Here is a 21,428-nt window from a genome sequence, read left to right as displayed (position 1 = left end):
CTCTAGATCATACCAGTGGTGAAACCCACAAAAGTTACTGTTGGTTCAGTGGTTAGCAGCTGCTAGTGCAGGTAGTGGGAATTAAGTGGGAGTGGTAGCACTATTTGGCATAACTTTCAGTTATCAGATAACTTTCAGTTATGTCCCCTTCCTAAAAATATAGTTATTTTGTTTGTTTTGTTTGGAGGCCACACCTAACAGTGTTCAAGGCTTACTCCTGACTTTGTGCTCAGGGATCACTCAGGTGGGTATCCAGTGCCCATATGGGGTGCCAGGGATTGAATCTAGGTCAGCCGTATTGATGTTTGCCATCCTACCAACTCTACTATGGCTTTGACCCCCCAAAGTAGTTATTTTATAATTTAAAACATTTCTACTATGTCAATTCATCACCGAGGAGCCATTTTCACAGCTGCTAAATTATATCACATTTGATTTACTTTTGTATTATCACAGATATCTCATTTATCATCTCTTTGCTAAAACAATTCGCCAGTCTTGTTACTAGGCCATCGCAAGATTTTCTTTCCAGGTCAGATTTTCCTTTTCTAAGAACAAGAACATATGCATATGCACATGTACACACACTTTTAGATATCATGTGCTGGACGATTTATGCAGCTCTGGAAGAAAACTCGCAAGAGGATAATTTTGCCTCTAGATACCTATTAGTTACTTTCACCAGAGCTGAGAAATATTCGAGAACACATTTTTAAGTGGCAGCAGGAAGTCTCTAGCTTATATAGAGGTGGACAAAAGAGCATATTCTCTGCAAAAGACTTGAAACAAATTGAGAAACAAAATGTAATGATAGTTTCTTGTGATTAATACACATAAATAGTTCTCAGAATTTTCTACAGTTACAATTCACTACCATCACCTTGAGAATACCACAAGTTTTATTTGAAATATCTCCTGAACTCTGTTATCCCAGACCTGTAATGTTTGAAGAAACTGCACTGTGATATTGAATAAAATGTTTGACTACATTGAACCCCCTGTTATAAATGAGAAGATAACCTGGATTGCCGATAACTTCCTGAAATATTCAGTGAGATGAAACAGATTCCCCAAATAAAATAGCACACTGTGACACAAACACACAACTGCAAGATTAGAAGAGAGTTCCTCCTGAGAATTCAAGAAATATACTACCTTGCCCTAAATTGGTAAGAAGCCCGTTACCGCAAGGTGGATAGTTACCCATGGCGAAGAACGGGATTCCCAGCAGGGTTGAGTTGTACTTTCCATCCGTGATGAAGAAGATCCCTGCTGCTGTGATAATGGAGATGCACACTGTAATCACCCCCAGGAGGCCCAGGAAGGGCTTGCTGCGCAAACAGTCCTTCATGGAGCTGGAGAGTGTGGCTGTGGTCAGGATCAGTACTAGGCTCACCAGGACCTTACTTCTGGCCAAGATGCTGGTCTTATGAAAGTCTCTCCAGAGGCTAAAGGATGCTAAAGAGTAGAGCTGAAAGTCCTGGTGCTCCTCCTGGAGCTTTTTCATAAGCTTACAGAACTCATTCTCCCACTTCTCCCCTATGAGGTCTTGGGTGGCAGAGCCATAGGTCTGGAGGTAGTAGGTGATTTGAATGGCTCTGGCTGACTTGACCCGCTGGTCCTTGCTGTTTGGCACTTCTACTACCCCGCCCAGTTGGTGTCCAATAAAACTGTTCCTCCCATCCTTGAAAACAGAAAAAGGGGAGACTCAAGTTACCAGATGGAGGCACATTCCAGAGCATGACTCTTACTCTAAGCAAAGGAACACAAGAAAGCAGAGATACACTCTAGCAATTGTGGAACTGATGTGGGTGGAGTGATGTGTTAGGGTTTTCTATGCAATTTTTTTTTTCAGAGTTAACATGGAATTCCATGCAAAATGATCAGGATTAGAAAAGATGCAAGCGTATTATGAAGTGGTACAGGTCTTGCCACATGCATCGCAAAACATAAATATATAACATTTTGATCTCATCCATACCCACATTCCCACTATTGCTTTCTGTAACAATCAGTTATATTATAACTCCTTTATTTAGGATACAGACTTATGATTAAATTTCAGCCAATAGTGAAGCATGGGATGAATTAATATTTCCAAAAAATTATTCAAAAATATGTGCTAAAGTTTCTAGGATCACACACTCATCTGTACCAACACACATACAAACAAAGTCAAACATCACAAACAGCCACACTCATTCTTTGTATTCTAGGGTAAAATTGCATATTGCAGGAAAATTGGAAGAAAAGACTCTTTATACAATTAATTTTATTGGATTTAAATATTATATGATGGGAGGAATTGTTTTTTATTAAAATGCTCTCTTAAAACATCTGACTCAATATTAACTTGACCTCTCTGACCCCCCTACCCTAATCCCCAAAGACAAAGGATGAACTCTGCAAATGAGACTGTAGGATTTCAGGCCAAAAGTCACTTCACTTTCACAGTTCCACATGTAGAAAACAAGATTATAATTGAAAGGCAAGACTGTAAGAGTTGAATACTTGCAAGGGAAGTAATGATTCTACCTTACTACATGTATAAGCTGGATAGTCAGTTTCCCAAACAGATTCAGAGCAGTAATTCTCAGTGTGCCTTAGCACTCAAAAAGAAATTTTGAGAATCAACAGAAAAGTTGAAACAAAATTGGATTTTTTTCCCACAACAATCATTTCCTTAAATGGTAATGATTGCCAGAAAAAAGCAGTGAGCCTAATGCAACTGGCCAGATGATAGCACAGAAAGTATTCTACAGGTACTGCGTGAGATGCAGGCCACAAACGTTTATTCCATAAATAGATTGTGTGTTTTGAATATTAGGTAAGGTACTTAAGACAATAAGAGATGAGCCAGAGCAACACATGGTACTTTCTAGAAGGAGAGTATGGAAAGACAACAGCTAGATAAACAAGGTAGTTTTCAGAGAACTTTCAATCATATACACTAATAGACATATGGAACAATTATTGTGAATGTCTTTTGTCCAGGTACCTATATTCTAAATGCGTATTTGTACTTTAATCAATGCACATCAAAGCATTGTACATTATAATATAAAGTACTAGCACTGCACTGTCCACTGCATTGTCCTCCCGTTGTTCATCAATTTGCTCTAGTGGGCCCAGTAACGTCTTGTTGTTAATGTGTTTGGCATATTGAATACATCATGGGTAGCTTGCCAGGCTCATTTGCCAGGCTTTGCCGTGAAGGCAAGATACTCTCAGTAGCTTGTAAAATCATATTTATCTGGGAAAAAAAAGTTGGAGTTAAAGTTTGTTCAAATGTGATATAGGGGAGGGCTGGAGCAATAAATAGTACAGCTGGTGCCTTGCACCGTGACTGACCTGGGTTTGACCCCCCTAGCATCCATATGGTCCCTCGATCACCAGGAGTGATCCCTGAGCCCAGAGCCAGGAATAAGCCCTGAGTACTGCCGGGGTTTACTTCTGGCACAATTAATTAATTAATTAATTAAATTAAATGTAACATTAGGGCTGCTGTGATCTTTGTGACAAGTTGGCTTCAAATGGGACCTGACCGCAAAGGGAAGGAAGGAGAGAGGTATTTCCGCCTAGCACTGGCTGACCACAGGGCTTGGGAGAGTGCCCAAGTCTTCCTGCCTTCCCTGCCCTGGGACACTGGCTCGACAGCTGCCCCAAACCCAAGCCGGTTGTGCCCTTCAAGTATGCTCTCAAGTTCTAGAGGCCGGAGTGATAGTGCAATGAGTGGGGCACTTTTGCTGTGCCTGTGGCTGACCGGGGTTCAATCCCCAGCACCCCATCTGGCTCCCTGAGCTCACCAGGAGCGATCCCAAAACACAGCCAGCAAAACAAAATGCAAACAACATTTTTAAAAAAATTACTCCCTTGCATTGATATCAATTAATCCAGAATTTGGGTAGAAAAGGACCTTGAACAAGAGGAGAAAGGGAAAGGGACCAGGCCCTAGAGATGGGACACAGGGGAAGGTGCTTATCTCGCATGAGGCCGGCCTGGCCAGGATGCCCAGCACTGCATGACCGGAGCAGCTCAGAGCCGGGAAGAGCCCTTCAATATCATTTGTGTGTCCCCATATTACCCCCTCCAGAGAAATCAAACAGAAGTCTTTATCAGTAGGGAGTGAGAGGAGCGTGCCCACATTTCTCTGAAGTGCCGTTCTCTCCCCTGGCATCAATGAGTGCCCTGTTCACGGGGCTTGTAAAGAGCAGGCCCTGGTGCTGACCTTGGCCTTCCTGCCCTCTGGGGCAGAGCAGTGAGGTCAGAGTTCGTTCCTCCCTCTGTCCCCGTTAGGACTTCCTTGTTGTGTATCTGCTGTGGGTGCAGTAGCTCACCTGGGTGGCATACAAACGAGTTTCTGCATGGTGTGTGTGTGTGTGTGTGTGTGTGCATGCGTGCATTTGGGTGAATGTTCGCATGTGCGTGTGTGTGGTGACGGGCATTTTCCTTGTCCCAGTGGTTGTACACTACAATATCCTCGGAAAACATTTCTAAGATTGAGAAAGCTCTTTGACCTGATCATCATGCTGATGAATTATGCAAAATACCTTCCCCTGGGGTGGCCAGAACATCCTCTGAGAACAAATCTCCTCTCTCTCCAAGGATTGGTAGCCAGAAGCTTAGGGTTTTGGGTTTTATTTTTTTCCCCCTCCCAATTAGTGCAGTTGAGAGCCTTGCAGAGCTGGAAGTATTCATGGGAATCTCACTCACTCTTGCCTACATTTCTACATTTTGTTATGTTCATGGAAATGAACTTTAAAAAATCATCTTCGTTCCTCGCTGGGGGCAGAATACTCAAGGTAAGGGCAGAAATAGACTGATAAATAATACATTTTTTCCCTCCCTGCCTCCATAAGATCTTATTCCGATGAGACCTTGCAGACAATTTTTTTCTCTTTTTTCTTTCTTTTCTTTTTTTTTTTTTTGTGGAAGCTGGTTGAATTGTCTTTATTAACAAAGGGGATATCCAAGGCCAGAAGGGTGGGGGCTGGGAGGGCCAGGGCTACTTGCTGCTCACACTACATATAGATCCTTGCAGACATTTAAACTAATCTTGCAGTTCATGATGTGATGGTTGAGTCTCACAGGTTCAGAGCCATCAGGAAAATGTGGAGCAGGATGGCTGGCCTTTGGCTTGAAGTAGACTCGAAGCCGAGCATCACATGGCCAACCTAAGTTCAATTCCCAGCATTCCATACAGTCCCCCGAGCACCACCAGGAGTAATTCCTGAGCGCAGAGCCAGGAGTGACTTCTGTGCATCTCCGGGTGTGACCCAAAAAGCTAAAAAAATAATAAAAAGTTTTTGAATTTTAAACTAATCTCTTCTTAAAGTGATCCCCAAAGCTGGGGTGTACCAGGGTACAAGAAACCCATTGTTCTTGGCTTCAAGGAGTTCGAGTCTGTGGGACGTGAAGATGTTGGCTCTGCCCATGGCCTGGATTTCTCTGAGGGGTGGTGAGTGTGTTCGATTCACTGCATCTTCTCAGACACCCACGGGAACCTTCTGGTCAGAGAACTCAGCTGCTGCGGGTTGTTTTAGTTTTGCGACTCCCACGTTCAGTGATGTGACCCAAAGGGTTTGTGGCCACACTGGGTAGGCTGTAGTCCTGGCTGGCTCCTGCCCCGGGCTGTGTTCCCAGCACCACTTGACACCGAGCATCTCCATGTGTGGCCGGAGGCCACTACTAATAGTTAAATATGAACTACTGATATTTAAGATTGTGTTGTTAAATGCAAAATCTTTGAGACTGTACAGAGTAAAAATGTTGTTAGTAGGAATACCCAAAATTCTTCAGAAATAAATGTTATTAGTCACCCATATACCATTTCCCCTTACCTTAAGTAAAAACAATCATTCTATTTAGCTTACCCTAAGTAATACTAAATAAACAATAAATTTCTGAATAACAATTTTTTTTGTGTCTCCTGCCCCGCTAGGTTAGGATACCATTATCACACTTCCATTGCATCTTTTAGCTCTTTTTTTAAATACCTTTTTCCTTGAAATGACAAAGTGAAATTTCAAACATAAGTTCCCAAGCTCTTTCTGACTTTAGGGCTATATGGTTCCTCAACTAACCTATTGAAAATAGAAAGATAGCGAAGCTTCCAGAAAGGGGATGAGAATCTTATCTCGCTCTGAGATTGTGGAGTGTTATTTTCCTTCTTTTTCACTACAATCAAATTTCTCCTTATAAAGTCTATTTATTTTTTCTCTATGTTTGATGTTTTTTTTAATCTACTTTTGTCTCTTCTTTTTTGAAATCCTATCTATGATGTCGACTTGCACTTCTGATTGCTTGAAAGAAAAAGTATTTTAAAAGCTTTGTTTGCTGACTTAATAATGTGCACTTCCATCTGTCTTTAATCATTTCTGTCATCAAAAAAGTTTCTCAGGGATCTTTAGCAGTATAACAGAGATTTATACATCCCTCAGGACACATTTGGAAATTATAGTGGATCAAAGAGCACACTGATAATGTATTTGGACAAAAGTCAAATTTTAAAGAAGGCAAATACAGGGTTTTAAATAACTGATCTTCATTGGGTTTAGCTAGCTGCTCACCCTCTTTTGAAAGTAATTTCCATATTTTATAAAAATTAATTCATAAAAGATATGCTTTCATCCCTTTGCATTTGAGTAAATGTAACAAACAGAATAAATTTTTATGTTTCCAATCTATTTTATGCAGGAGAAAAAATATAAGCAAGGTCTCTGGGTGTCCTTGAATGCAAACCTCTAATGAGAGCTCCAAAGACTGGCCCAATTGATCTAGTCAATATAAAAGGTAAAGGTAAAGGCCCTCCCGTTGATCATCGATTTGCTCGAGCGGGCCCAGTAACGTCTCCATTGGAGACTTTGTTGTTACTGTGTCTGGCATATCAAATACGTCACAGGGAGCTTGCCAGGCTCTAGTCCTGAGAAATACTCCTTTCTAAAAATTATTTGTCAGAGAAAATTCGACTCTTTTGTAAAGGGTGATAGAATATTAAGTTTTCCAAACAAATGAATCCATGGATTCTTCTATATAGGGAAACGAAAATCAAAGCAGGACTTCCCTGGTTTGCTAAGAGTCAGACAGGATCAATGCTTAATTAGGGGTCATGAGACCTGGGATTCAGCATTCATTTCACACTAATTGAATAAAAAAAATTTGGATGGTTCATTTCCCCTTCTAGCTTTCAGTTTTTTTATCTATAAAACAAGAAGTTTTGAATACACAAGTAGATGCTTACAAGATGCTGAGGAAGATTCTTACCTATAATATAATCTAAAAATACTATCTATGGATATACTTAGAGGAGATCTGAATGTCAGAAATCATATATATCATAACTAATAAAACCATAAATTTTATTTTAAAATCTAGACAAAATTTTCCCCATCTTTGGATAGAACTGTTTTTGCTTAATAGATGAGAAAACATACAGGCTTAGAAAAGGCAAAATGTTCAAAATAGTTTGTCTTCTATTTTCATTGAACGTCAAACATAAATAAAATTACAGTAGTCAACCAGCAGAGAGATTTGGGTTGGGGGCAGGGGTGCATATGGAGAAAAAAGATTTGTATATATTATGATCTGACAGCAAAGCATAGGACAAGATATGTAGGAGCTGAAAAAAGAAAAAGGATTAGAGGCTCAAGACTTTTCTATAATGGATTTGAAAGTCTTCTTAAGGGGTGTGATTTAATTGTCCCAGGTAGGAAACTGACATGAGTTTGAAGCAGAAGGTGCCATGATTTACTTTTAAAACACTCAATTGCATTGCACTGTGAAACATGATTTAGGGATGAGGTATGTCTCTAAAGAAGAGAGCTCACTTAGAAAGTCCTTGCAGTGCATCAGTTTTGGATTGCAGTGTGAAAAGATGCCAGCCAAAACAGTGTCTAGTAGGTAAATTGTTCCAAGGTGAATGAACAGAATTAAGGGTCACGTCACTATTTAAGATCATGAGGTGTCTCTTCACATAATCTCTCCAGAAGCACTGATGTCCAAAAAAAAAAAAAGTAAATTTTTGGAGGCTGGAGCAATAGCACAGCGGGCAGGGCATTTGCCTGGTACGTGACAAATCCAGGTTCGATTCCCAGCATCCCATATGGTCCCCTGAGCACCGCCAAGGAAAATTCCTGAGTGCAGAGCCAGGAGTAATCCCTGTGCATAGCCGGGTGTGACCCAAAAGAAAAAAAAGAGTAAATTTTAGATAATTTTCTTTAGTTTTAACTATCACTTTCTGATTCTTAAATTTGATCTCACCCAAGACACACTTCTACAGTGGAGGAGAATATTTATTTCTCAGAAATAAGATCAAAGACTAAACTCTTGAAGAGAAAAAAGAGAATAGAGACATTAATATTATAAAAAATTACACAATGAGAAGAAATAATCAATGATACTTTGAAATTTTAGAGGACTATGTGTAAAAGCTGATCAATATATGTGCTACATTGGCATTAAAATACTTGCTATTAACTACAAGATAATTTGACAGCACAGCTTTTGTCTCACATAACTGTAATTTAGATTTCATTGATTTTTGATGAAGCACACATGTGCAAAGATACTGGGAACTTTTAGGTGGTCATCTGTCTTTTATTCTGAAAAAATCTTCCTATGGCTAACAGGCTAATTTTCTCAAATTAGCACTGTAGCACTGTCCTCCTGTTGTTCATCTATTTGCTTTAGTGGACACCAATAACGTCTCCATTGTTAGACTTGTCATTATTGATGTTTGGCATATTGAATATGTCACTAGTAGCTTGCCAGACTTTGTCATGTTGGCGGGATACTCTCGGTAGCTTGCGAGGCTCTCTAGAGGGATGGAGGAATCGAACCTGGGTTGGTTGCATGCAAGGAAAATGCTCTACCAATTGGGCTATTGCTCCAACTTTTTATTTAAATTCTTTTTTGGGGGAAACACATATAGTGGTGTTCAGGGGCCACTCCTGGATCTATGCTCAGGGGGTAATACCTGGAGGTGTTTGGGAAAATATATGTAGTGCCCAGAATTTGAACCAGATTCTCTGTTGGTTCAAATCCCCCAAGTTGATCTACAAATATACCTCAAATCCTAGAAAATACACCATTTTTTATTCATTAAAAATTGATGAGCCTAGTTATGTTCAACAAAGAGCCTTAACCTCTGTACTATCTTTTCAGTCCTAGAGACATTTTTAAAAGAAATGCAATATCTATTGCTTGTTTAAACATATTTCTTTTCATATTAATGTCCTTTTATCTCTGTTTTAGTCTCAATATTAAGTTTACATAAAAACTAGTAGTAAATGAAATCACCAACTACCTTGAATTTCCTTTCTAAAGTTTCAAGTAGGGAAAAAGAATTAGCAAATCCTTTGAAGTATTTAGTCATCATAAGAATACAAAGTCATTTTCAAAATGAACTTTAAATCCCAAAAATGTCCTAAGAAAGAGTAAATTAAAATTTTATGACACATTTCTAAGCTAGGAGTATTCAAAGGTGTAGTATTATTGTTTTTTTTCCATAGAAGATTACAAAAATGTTTTTTTGTACTTAAAATGAAGTAAGAACTTAAGCCAAACAGAATATATAATAAGTTTTAAAAAGCACTTCAGCATATCACTAAACCGAGCGTGGATGGACATTTTTAACACATGGGGAACTCTTAGTTCCAAGACTTAAATACTTTATTTGCATTATTGACGGTAACTCTTCAGGACACTCCACAGAGAAAAATGAAGCTTGTATAAATCTATGCCAGGTTGTACTGGAGAAGCTTGAAGCCACTAGTGAGGACAAAGAGGATAGTGAGAAGTAACTAATGGAAATAAAGATATAGGGCTATTAAGTCAAGCACTCAATTCCTATTTCTAATTCCTGCTCATCTTCTCAATAAAAGAGCAGTATACGTACTTGAATAGAAGGTAACACAATAAAGCAGGTTTGTACAAGATTCAAGAGTCCAAATGTCTTGCTTAGACTAGGCACAGATGAGCTGTATAAGTCTCTTAAATTCTCTAGCTGTCAGCTCTGTTACTGGTTAGAACAGGAACCAGCACTGTGAGAAACATTTGTGTTAACACCTTTAAAATATTTACAATTTAGAATTGTGCTCAGAAAGTATTGGCTATTGTTCTTACAAAAACATATCACAGATTGTACAGTTGATTGGTGGTGTTCAATTCGTCAACAAAGATTATTGTGCATTTCCCAGAAAAAAATATATCTGTAACGTGAGGGAAAGAACAAAATGGGTGGAATCCAGACACTGGAAGTAAATTCCAGTTCCTCTGCCAGACAGCAGGGTGACAAAGGACAGACTTCTAGATGTCTTAGAATGCCAAGTCCCTCATCTCCAAAATAAAAGAGTTGCCTTATATTATCTTTAAAGGCTTCTCATTAGTTCTGTATTTAATGATTCTTCTGTGGTCAAGTCTTTAGACACTACAAAATAGGCTAGTGAAGCCTGCCCTAAAGGCAAAAAAGAAATAAGAAGGAACAGAAAGACAAGAAGACCCAAGTTCATTTCCATAGAAACAAGAAGCTTTTTATCTTCTCGTTTTCTGGACCCAGGGCCTTTTTTCTCTTCTTTCTTTGAGTAATTCCACAGAGAATTCTCCCCAAATGGAAAAATATCAAGAATTTCCTCCATTTTCACTTAGAAGTAAATCATTTCTCAGCAGCCCAAATAAATTATTTCTTAGAAAGCGAAGTTCATTTTATCTTCAGATCTCTATTTTATACTACGCTGCCGACTGCATGGGTTTATTTTATAACATGAAAAATGCAACTCATCTCTCCCATATGCCTGCAAAATATTTATACCACATTTATAAATGCCATGCAGAAGTGAATGCATTAAAAAATAGATATGCAAAACTACCTTTTAAAGTTTTCCTATAATTCATATTAGTGCATTATTGTTCCAACTCCCAATATTTTCATAAACTACAATATTGCCCTCTAAAGGGAGTCCTTCACAAATGAATCATGATAATAGTGCATAGGGAAGTATTCTGTATCAAAGAGCAATTTTGCTCTGATGTTCTATGTAAAGGAAGTTGGTCATCACTCATGGGGAACATGATGAACGCAGAAAGGCCCTATGCACAGTGTATATTCATTAGAAGGATTGAAAACCTTGTCATTATAACCTTCCCTTTGGGCTATGTAACTCTCCAAAAAAAGACTCTTGTTTATAAGCAAATGTTACATAAGGAGTATGACACCTGGGCCATTAGCACCTCTGAGTGGAAAAGTAGACCAGGCTGACAGTCTACAGAGGCAAATCTCAGAGTGGAGCTTAAAATATCTTTACAGAATGGGAAAGTTACCTTAGATCAAAAGTATAGGTATTTCAAGCACTTACACGGAGCTGAGCAGTGAATCCATGGGGCGCCCAAGGTCATAATATAGATGAAACCATAGGAAAATAGTGCAATCATTTATTCATTCAAGATCTACTGAACGTGTGTGTGCTCTGTACCTGCCCAGATATTATGGATAGAATGGTGACTAGCTATAGTTTTTGTCTTCAAAGAACCTTTTGCTTTGAGGTGGAGTGGAAGACAGGATGGGTAAGATAGAGTGATAGAGGATAGGTAAACATATATATCACTGTAGCACTTTCCTCCGTTGTTCATCGATTTGCTCAAGTGGGCCCAATAACATTTCCATCGTGAGACTTGTGGTTACTGTGTTTGGCATGTTAAATACGTCACGGGTAGCTTGCCAGGCTTTGCCATGTGGGCGAGATACTCTCAGTAGCTTGCCAGGCTCTGCGAGAGGGGTGGAGGAATCAAACCCAGGTCATCCGAGTTAGCCGTGTACAAGGCAAATGCCCTAACCACTGTGCTATCGCTCCAGCCCAAACATATTTAATGTATAATATACGTACAAAACAACTCTGAGAAGGAATCGTTTTGGATAACCAAAAAAGCATTTTCAAAGAAGGTAGAATTTTACTTGAGATGAAAAGCATGTGCAACAATTAGCTAGGTAAAGATGGGGCTTTGCTTGGTGGTCACTAGCAAGATTTGCAGGCAAGAAAATGGCATGTGCAACAGCCTGCAAGGAAGTGTTAACATGTTGTGCTCCTGGTACACTGAAAATGGATAGTATAATACAGTGGGGGCCGGGAGATTGGTGCCTCTGATGAAAATGAAGATGTACTTATTCAAAAGTTCTCTTTGCCTGCAATGAAATGTGAAATGAAATATGACTTTAGATGTGTCTTGGGAATAAAAACAGACTCTAGTGAGGAGAAAGAAAACATGTGTGTGTTTGTGTGTGTGTATGTGTGTGTGTGAGCTATTGATTTATTTAATCTAAGATTTACCTGATTATATAAGCATCAAAAAGGGTTTTTAACATTTTATGGAATATACATTATTCTGATATTATCTGATATTAAATATTATTATATTATATTATATTATATTATTATCTCATTCCTACTTTGGACAAACTGGCAGGCTACTGAATGTAGCCTGTCCACACGGCAGAGTCTGGCAAACTCCCCGAGGCATACCCAATATGCCAAATACCAGTACCAATGATGGGTCTAATTCACCTAAAGAGCCTTGAATATAATCTCAGGGCTAGGATGAAGGAGACGTTACTGGGGCCTGCTCGAGGCAATCGACGATTAACAGAATGATTTGTGATTTGTGATTTTTGTGACACTATTCTGAAAATAAATGTTCCCCACAACTGAACCTTTTTGAAAACAAATGTAGAAGGCAGGCAAGGGGCTGGGAATGAGTTTTAGGGACATAATAAAACCATGTATTTGGGGAATTTGTAGAATTTACACTGTCAAGAGCATTGTTGTCAGGACCCACTTTGTGGACACAGAAAAGTAAGGCCTTAACTAGCACCAGACGTGACTGAGAGAAGCCTCCACCGAGAGTCCCTGCAGAAGACAAACCTCTGCAAAGACCAAAAGCTGTGATAAGCATAAAAAGGAGGAACACCAACAATACAAAGATCTTCCCTTATGAAATAAAAATAAAAAAACAAACCCAACAACGGACAACTTTCACAGTCACAGAACGTTCCAGGCTGAGGCAACCTGAAGAATACCCATATACAAGCTATTCCTAAAGCTATTCAAGACTCTTTGCACCTCCCAGAAGTCCGTGTTCTCTCTTGAACACATTGCTCTCTCTCCCTCCCTCTACCATTCTCTCTCCTGACCCTTCAAAATTTCCAAATAAATGCTGTTTTCAGTCCTCCTGAAATTCCTTTCTGTGAGGGAAAGCTGATTGATCCAAAAAAGCCTGGATAGGGTTTAGAACTTTTCCTTTCTGAAAAGAGCAATTCCTCACTCCAGGATGACTCCAAGAGAAATCTGGGGTTGCGTATCATCTCCCATGTGGCAAAAAGAGTGGGTTCAGACACAGTGTGGAGACTGCCACATGGGGCTGGCAGGATGTGAAGGCCACACTATGCAGGAGCTCACAGAAAACTTGTGACAAACTTGTGGTGGTCCTAGACTTCCCAGACATTTCAGGGTGACAGAGGTAGATAAAAAGTGGTAGATTCCCTTCTCGAAACTCCCATTTCCCTCTCCTCCCCAACTTCCTATAAGTCACCCAGGGAACTTCCACCAGCAACACAAAGAACCACTTCAGAAGTTTTGCTGGATTCATGAAGAAAAGCTTCCTCCACATGAGAAAGACCAAGGGGATCTGAAAGTGATTTTACCTGTATTAATGAATCCTATAAATCTAAGAAATTAAAGCAATATCTGTGATGAGTGAATAGGAAGATAAATTATTAGTTTGTCTATCAAAAAGATAATGACAAATAGGAGATATAGTCTCTTTCTTAGAAGAATTTGCTTTGTTGCTATAGAAACAAAATACATCAATAATGCGGTATGAAAAGAAAATAAAGAGCATCGAAACACTGAAGACATTGCTGAGGAGTCAAGATAACTGCTGAGAGCTGCAAAATTAAATATATAGTCTGATCTCAACCATGTAAAAATAAATATGAACCTATAAATATTCAAAGGCAGTTCATCAAAATGGTTACACTGGTTTTTATTTGGTATGACAGGTCCTTTTTGCTTTCTTGGTTAGTTAGGTTATTTCTATTATCTTTTTATAAACCTACTGACTCAACAACGAAAGCAATATAAATAAGTGTACTAAGGAAACTGAGTTAAGGTAGTTAAGAATGGGAGCTTCAATTAGATATGACTTCTAATCAAATTCTGTTTAGAGTAGCAGTGAGAAAAGAATAAGGCCACCCGTATTTTCGGGTTCTAAGAAATCTGCTTTATGGTTTCCTGTCTGTTTGAATCCTTTATTTCATAAGGGACTGAGGGCATGTACCTGTGACATAATGAAGAATAGATTTTTTTTTATCAAGTTACAGATAAGTTACAGCAACTGCTTGCTAAGGGTAGGATAAGGGTTAACACACACTTAACTCTAGAGATGATAGGATTTTGCATTGAAATAAATGGTATTTACTTTCCAAAGGAAAGAGTAAGAGGAACTTTGGTGTCTTAGTGATTTTTCCCCCTTTCTTTGAATTTAGTTCTTAACTGGATATTATGAGGTTCTATTATGAGGTTCTTTGTAATGTTTATACCTCAGATTGTTCCTTCCCATTTAAAAGTAAATTTGAAAACAGAGACCAAATTATTTAATCAATCACATTAAAAACATTTTTCTTTTGGTTTTTGAACCACACCTAGGCTATGCTCAGGAGATCATATCTGGGGAAGGATCCAAACCCTTGGTCAGCTCCATGCAAGGCAAGTGCCTTTGCCTAGATTCTATTACTCTACTGATTTTGTTATACTTCAAAAACCATGCCAAGGGGAAGGTGGCTTGTACCTTTCTTGAATATTTCAGACAATTGTAGTCACAAGAGTTTTGGATTTAAAGCTTGGTTGTAACTTCCAAGTAAAACACCATTTGTTTGTGCACTTTGAGTCAATGTGGTCATTTTATACCCGTCTATTGAATTTCTAATTTCTCTTTCAATTTTTAAAACTGTATCAAGTTTGAGGTTGGGGAGACAGCTCACAGAGCTGGAATGTATGCTTTGCATGTATTCTATCCCACGCAACACATGATCTTTGGACTCCAAAACAAAACAAACAAAAAGTATAGTTTTCTATTAAATGAACCTATTCTGGTAACACTACAAACTGCCTCTTACTGTTTCCATCAATGCACCTGTTTGATCATGCTCACTAGACCTCTAAATTAATTTGAGACAGAAAATGAAGGTGTCTCTTTCCTTGAGCAAAAACAAACCAATCTGGGGCATATCTCAAAGTAATGCTAGAGGGACAAGCATTCTGCGAATGAATTGGAAATTGAAAACAGCGTATTTCCTCTTTATTTCCTCTTCTGGGAGTGGTGTCTGTCTTAATTCTTTTATAAAACTTAAGTGTTACCCTCCTACTATGTCTCAGATAATTTAGATCTTAAAATCTCATTGTCTTATATGAATGTCCTCCCTATCTCCTCATTGTTCCATCTCCATCCTCTTCCACCCCTCCTTCCCCTCTTTTTCTTCTTTACTCTCCCTCATATAATTCACCCATTTTGTCCCCCCCCACCCCATCTCTGTCACTTATTTGAAAGACAACCACCTCAAAGCCACAGTGATGGAACATTTATTGAATGATGGCAGTAAAATACTAGATAAAGAATACAGCACTTACTTAAGTCCATTTTATCTTCACTCAATTACCTTTTTTTCTTTAATCCCCCAAAGGACAGCCATGCTTTGAAAGCATTGTGTGTGATATACATTCTAATGAGACTAAAGCAATTGTTCTTTACTACTACCAAGATATTCAGCCTCAAAGATATTTCAAAAATTGAATGCCTTTTGATAAAGCAAAGCAAGTCAGTACTCTCCTATCTCACAGCTCCATGTGGGAGTTAAATATTACTTCTCTCCGCATAAGAGATGAGCTAACCTGTGCAATGCTTTACTGTATTCTGAATTGGAGTGGCATATTTCGGTCAAGTGCACAGTTTAATCTTTGTATTGAAATTCTATATTCTTGAATGCCAAATCAGTGCATCTGGTTAGCCTTGAAAGAAAAAAAAAATAATTCAACAGTTAAACCACATATAAAATCATTTCAAAAGCAAAGGCAAGTTTTTTGTTTGATATTTAACTTACTGTAGTAAATTTCTCAAAAACACAAAAAAATCTAGAAAATAGGTTTATATTTATGTTTCTGAAAAAATTATTTCTGGCTGTTTCTCTTTGAAGGTTCAAATAATTTTGTGCTGCATTTATAAACCTGTTTCATATAGGAAAGAGTTGACCAGCGAAGTAGGATAAACAAGGACAAACTTGGGAGCACATTTTTTTTATGCACAATGATTGTGGCCTTAGATCTATTATGGCAGATAAAAGTTTATGCAATTTTATCATTTAAATGTGATCAATTTGTGGGCTTATTGCACATCTGCATTTTTAGTTTTGAGCTTATGTGAGATTTCTAATTTTGAAAATTCACAAATTAAAATGTTTTCTTTAATCACATGTGCCCATTTTTGGTTTGGAATATATGGTAACAATAAAAAATTAGAAGGTTTTAAATTACAGTGAATAAATCCGCTGGTTGTCTTTGATGGTGGATAATCCCAAGAGCTTTAGAAAATTGATTTACCAAGATATTTTATGTCATGGGGAAAAATATTAAAACAGGCAGTTTCATGATAATGCATGTAATCATCAGAGTGAATATACTATTCAAAATTAGGACAATTTTTAGGAGTCCGAAAAATTACACAGGTGCTTGACTTGCATACAATTGACCCAGACCCCAGCTCCTCATGACACGCTAAGCATTGTTGGATATGGTTTACAAAGTCCCGCAAGCCCTATTGCATGGCTCTGGAGGTTCCCTGAGCACAAGGCATTTGGCTCTGGTAATCCCAAGCACCTTAGGGCCTGAGCAGCACTGCATCTGCAGGTCCTCACACTGAACCATTTATCCTATTGATAAAGAATTGCTGGGGGGACCTGAGGCCTCTTGAGCACAGCTTGGGAAATTTTCTTGATTATATAAGCATAGTTGCTGCTTCTTCCAGTCACACACAACTATCCTCCTTAGCAGTGTCAGTTCTGATATTACTTAGTATTGTGTAGCTTAAAGAACAGGTTTCTAACCATAACGACATTCCTGTCTTAGGTTGGCTTCAATTCACTTCTGAATCTTTCAAAATTGCACCAAGTTTTAGCCGCTTCATTTCTCATGATTCTATAATCAATATAATTTGCTTCAACAGATCACTTTCTGTTCAGAGGACAAAACATTGGCATAAAGAATTTTTCCAAACCTAGTCTAATGTTAAAAAAGTAGAGTGGGCTCTCCATGTTCTTCAGAAGAGAGACTCATAGCCCATGTTAGAAGCCAAATGATTTAATCAGTTGTCAAGGTGATGGCAAAGACACTCTGGCATCACAGGCTGTATGGCTGATTATAGTCTTGTGGTTGGTTGTTTGATTTTGGGTCACACTGAACTGTGCTCAGTGCTTATTCTTAACAGCACTCAGATATCACTCCCGGTAGGGCTCAGTGGTCCATATGGAGTGCTGGTCAGGACAGACTCATGCAAGGCAAGAACTTTACCTGAGGCACTATTTCTCCAGCCCCCAGTCATTTTCTTTTTGAAGAGGAGAGGGTGGTATTTGGTAGGGCGTCTGCCTTGCATGCAGACAACATGGCCGACCCGAGTTCGATTCCTCTGCCCCTCTCGGAGAGCCCGGCAAGCTACCGAAAGTATTTGATATGCCAGACACAGTAACAACAAAGTCTCCAATGGAGACGTTACTGGGCCCGCTCGAGTAAATCGATGATCAACGGGAGGGCCTTTACAATGGTGTTCAGCAATATTTCCTGAGTCTCTGGTCAAGGGTTGCTCTGTGCAGTGCTCAGGGAACCATATAGTGATGACCTAAGCTGGTGTCAACTGCATGAAATACAAATGCCTTAACCCCAGCACTATATTTTTGGCCTTCAGTTTGGCTTTTAATATTTGTAGAACTTGGCCTTGAGTGATAACACTATGAGTCTGGAAAGTTACTAGGAGATGCTGAGTCTCTTTTGTCAATTATGCAATGAGGCTGTATAACTCATAAGTTTTATATGAGAAGCAAGTTGAGAGTTGGCATTATATGTGCTTTTGTGCAAGGGCATAATCAACAGTTATTATCCAATTATGATATGATGTTTGAGTAATTTAGTGATCTTCAAATGAAATAAAAACAGACCATGACCCTTGACACAAAAATCATTCCATCAACCTTCAACTTACACTACAAAGTCAGAAAGTTTCCAGGGCTCCCAAAATAAGGTATATTTAGCCTAAAGGTAGAACAAAAAAGTCGAACTGTCTGTTCCAATCCTGGACACTCTATATGAACTGGAGCTTATTCCTAGCTCAGTGTGTGTTTAGGAGACAGATTATACCTAGTCTCTTTTGGAGAATCTAAAGCACTGGCTCACATTTCTTTCCAATATACTTCAGTTACTATACTAATATACTTTAATTAATATGCTTCAATATACACCTGGAGATACGTTTTCCTGAACCTGGTAAATAATTCAATACCAAAGCAAATTTACTGAGTCAACTCAGTTCATGGCATTCTACCCACCTTCCTACTAAGCACTGCAGAATAACTAGGCTCTAGAATTGAGCAGGTCTGTAGGTCAGCACTGTCATCAGCCTTTATCTTAGGCACCGGACAGGTGGAACATCTGAATGAGACACATTCCATATTGGGAAAAGTTTCTGTACTTTGTTGTACTCGCTGCAGCTAAGACTATACAGTACATAGTCAGCCAACCTTCCCTTTACAAAACACCACCATACCAAGGGCTCTCTTTCTCACCGCAAGTTCCTAGAACAAAAAGGTTATGGTAACTTCCCTACTTTATCGACTATCTTTAACATTCATAATCCAAAATGCCAGCACACAAAATTCAGAAAAGGTGACTCTATAAACACATGGTTTCCGTGGGTGCTACCCTGTGGTCTGAATATACTACTATATTATTTAGAGGCATGTAAATCCCTCAAAAATCCCTCAAAATTTTGCAGCGAGCTTGACTGTAACATATTTGTGCCATGGAATATTTTATGCATGCTCTCGACATTAGATGTTTTCTCTGATACGTGGTAACATGTCACAGGCATCACTGATACTTGTTCGAGAGAGCTAAAGACACTATGTCTAGCACAATGTTAATATAAATCCGGTGTGTTTTATCTTTCCCCTGAAAGTCCCTGCCTACATTCAAATGATACAATCAGACTGAAGTGAGAGCAGGAAAAACTCACAGAACAAGAAATGGAAATACAAAAAAGGAATGCACAGTCACTGCTTCCAACTTAACATATTCAACAAAGAGCTAGATGCTTCCACACCTGCTGCAAACAAAGCTTTTTACAGGCATAAAAATACAAAAGTCTAGTCCATTGTCTTTAAGAACAGTCACTATTCCTCTCCCTGATTGCAACACAGATTAATGCCCTAGAATTTTGCAAGTGCTCAGAAAACCTGAGGTGACTATGTCAGCCCTTGCTTATAAATAAGGTGAGAGGCTCCCTTCCTTACAGAGTCAATGTAAAGGAAACAATCTAACATCCTTCATTTGCATAGAGTTGCTTTGTGGAAGCAAGATTAACTTGGTAAGTGGGTGTCTGCTTTGATGGAAAGATCAGGGCTATTTGAAGCCTCTGCAATCAGTTACATAAGCAGGTATTTAGGGGGGCCTTTTCAAATGCATATTGCTATATCAATGCACTGTTTAAAAACACCAATAATAACACACACACCAAAGACAACACCCCCTTAGAACTGAGGCTGACAGCTGGCAGGAGCTTTTTATTCAAAGAAAATACAGAGTGAGTTCTAGACCAGAGGTCCACAAACTTTCTGGGCTTAGCATCCCAGTCTCATCCCTTTTTTTAGAGAAAAAAAATTCCTCTGCTCCCTACCCTGCACCCAGGGTTATTTATTACTGACTGCACTCCTGGACTGGTGCGGGGTGGGGGAAAAGGATGTGGTATCATATACTACTTTGATGTTCTAAAAGAACAGAAGGAAAATGAACACAGAACTCACCAGCTGGAATAACAAAGAACTTCTAGTACAGGAGGGCAAAGAGACCTGTTATTCCCTCCAATAGCAGCATGTACAATCATGTTTGCTATTGTACATCTACAATAGGGCTGGAGCGATAGCACAGCGGGTTGGGCATTTGCCTTGCAGGCGACCTACCCGGTTGGCCCAGGTTTGATTCCTCCGTCCCTGTAGGAGAGCCCGGCAAGCTACCAAGAGTATCTTGCCTGGATGGCAAAGCCTGGCAAGCTCCTTGTGACGTATTCGATATGTCAAACACAGTAACAAGTCTCACAATGTTACTGGGCCCGCTCAAGAAAATCGATGAACAATGAGAGGACAGTGCTAAACAGTGCTAATTGTACATCTAGAATAAGAAAGAAAGGTAGACCCAAAGAGTTTATCAGAAAGCTCTTATGCAATGTACCAAAAGTGTCTGAAATAATTTTTTAGATGAGACCTGAAAGGATATATGTGTCGGAAGTTCCTTCTGAGGGTACCGGGAAGAATGAATTGAAAGAGTGTGCATGTTCAGATTTTATGACAATATTGGTAGGGTAAAGGACGAGTTGGTTCCAACACATAAAAAAAAATCCCTCCATGAAGCAAGTGAAAAGAGGAAAAAATCAAATACGGGAGTATTTGAAAGTACAATGGCCAGAGAGATAACATAGTGGGAGAGAACTTGCCTGGCACGTGGCCAACCTGGGTTCCTCTGTTCCTGGCACCCCAGAATGGCATGTGGTCCCTCAAATTCCTCAAGGAGTAATCCCTGAGCACAGAGCCAGGGCTAAGCCCCAAGAACCATGGGCTATGGCTCTCCAAACAGGAAAAATACAATAATAGAGTACAGATGTGGCAGACCAGGCATACCCAGGTTTGATAGCTCTGCCCCTCTAGGAGAGCCCAGCAAGCTACCGAGAGTATCTTGCCTGCACTGCAGAGCCTGGCAAGCTCCCCGTGAAGTATTTGATATGCCAAATACAGTAACTAGTGTCACAATGGAGATGTTACTGGGCCCGCTTGAGCAAAATCAATGAACAACGGGAGGACAGTGACAGTGAGAGAAATGAAAAGACAGACGTAGACAGCTGACCTTATAGTTGTGGTTTAAGATCCTGGTGGGCAATAGAAACATTCTTCCAGTCGAAAACCACTGCTGTGTGGGATTACGGGAACTGAAGTGGAATTGAGCTCTATAGACAGACTTTTAGGTACTTAAAAACATTAAGGTAGAGATGTAAATGAGAAAAGTTATGAGTCCTAACCTGAAGACAGGAGGCTGGAGATGGACAGTTCAGAGATATTCCACAGATAACAGACT

At 39.2% G+C, this 21,428-nt stretch overlaps 1 protein-coding gene across 3 annotated transcripts in view; it reads right to left on the bottom strand.

Annotated features, from left to right (window-relative positions):
* The window catches only part of PTCHD4 (patched domain containing 4), a 221,310-nt gene that overhangs the window by 152,947 nt on the left and 46,935 nt on the right, over positions 1-21,428 (bottom strand). For all 3 annotated transcript variants that reach the window (XM_056126069.1, XM_056126068.1, XM_056126070.1), the window contains one exon: positions 1,204-1,684. In XM_056126069.1, the coding sequence (XP_055982044.1) occupies positions 1,204-1,684 (481 nt within the window). The remainder of the gene's footprint in view (positions 1-1,203; positions 1,685-21,428) is intronic.

This window comes from Sorex fumeus, unplaced genomic scaffold (genome assembly GCF_029834395.1).
Source record: "Sorex fumeus unplaced genomic scaffold, SorFum_2.1 ptg000061l, whole genome shotgun sequence".
NCBI lineage: Eukaryota > Metazoa > Chordata > Mammalia > Eulipotyphla > Soricidae > Sorex > Sorex fumeus.
The sequence above is the reverse complement of the archived record's forward strand: the minus strand, read 5'-3'. Positions and strand labels throughout refer to the sequence as shown.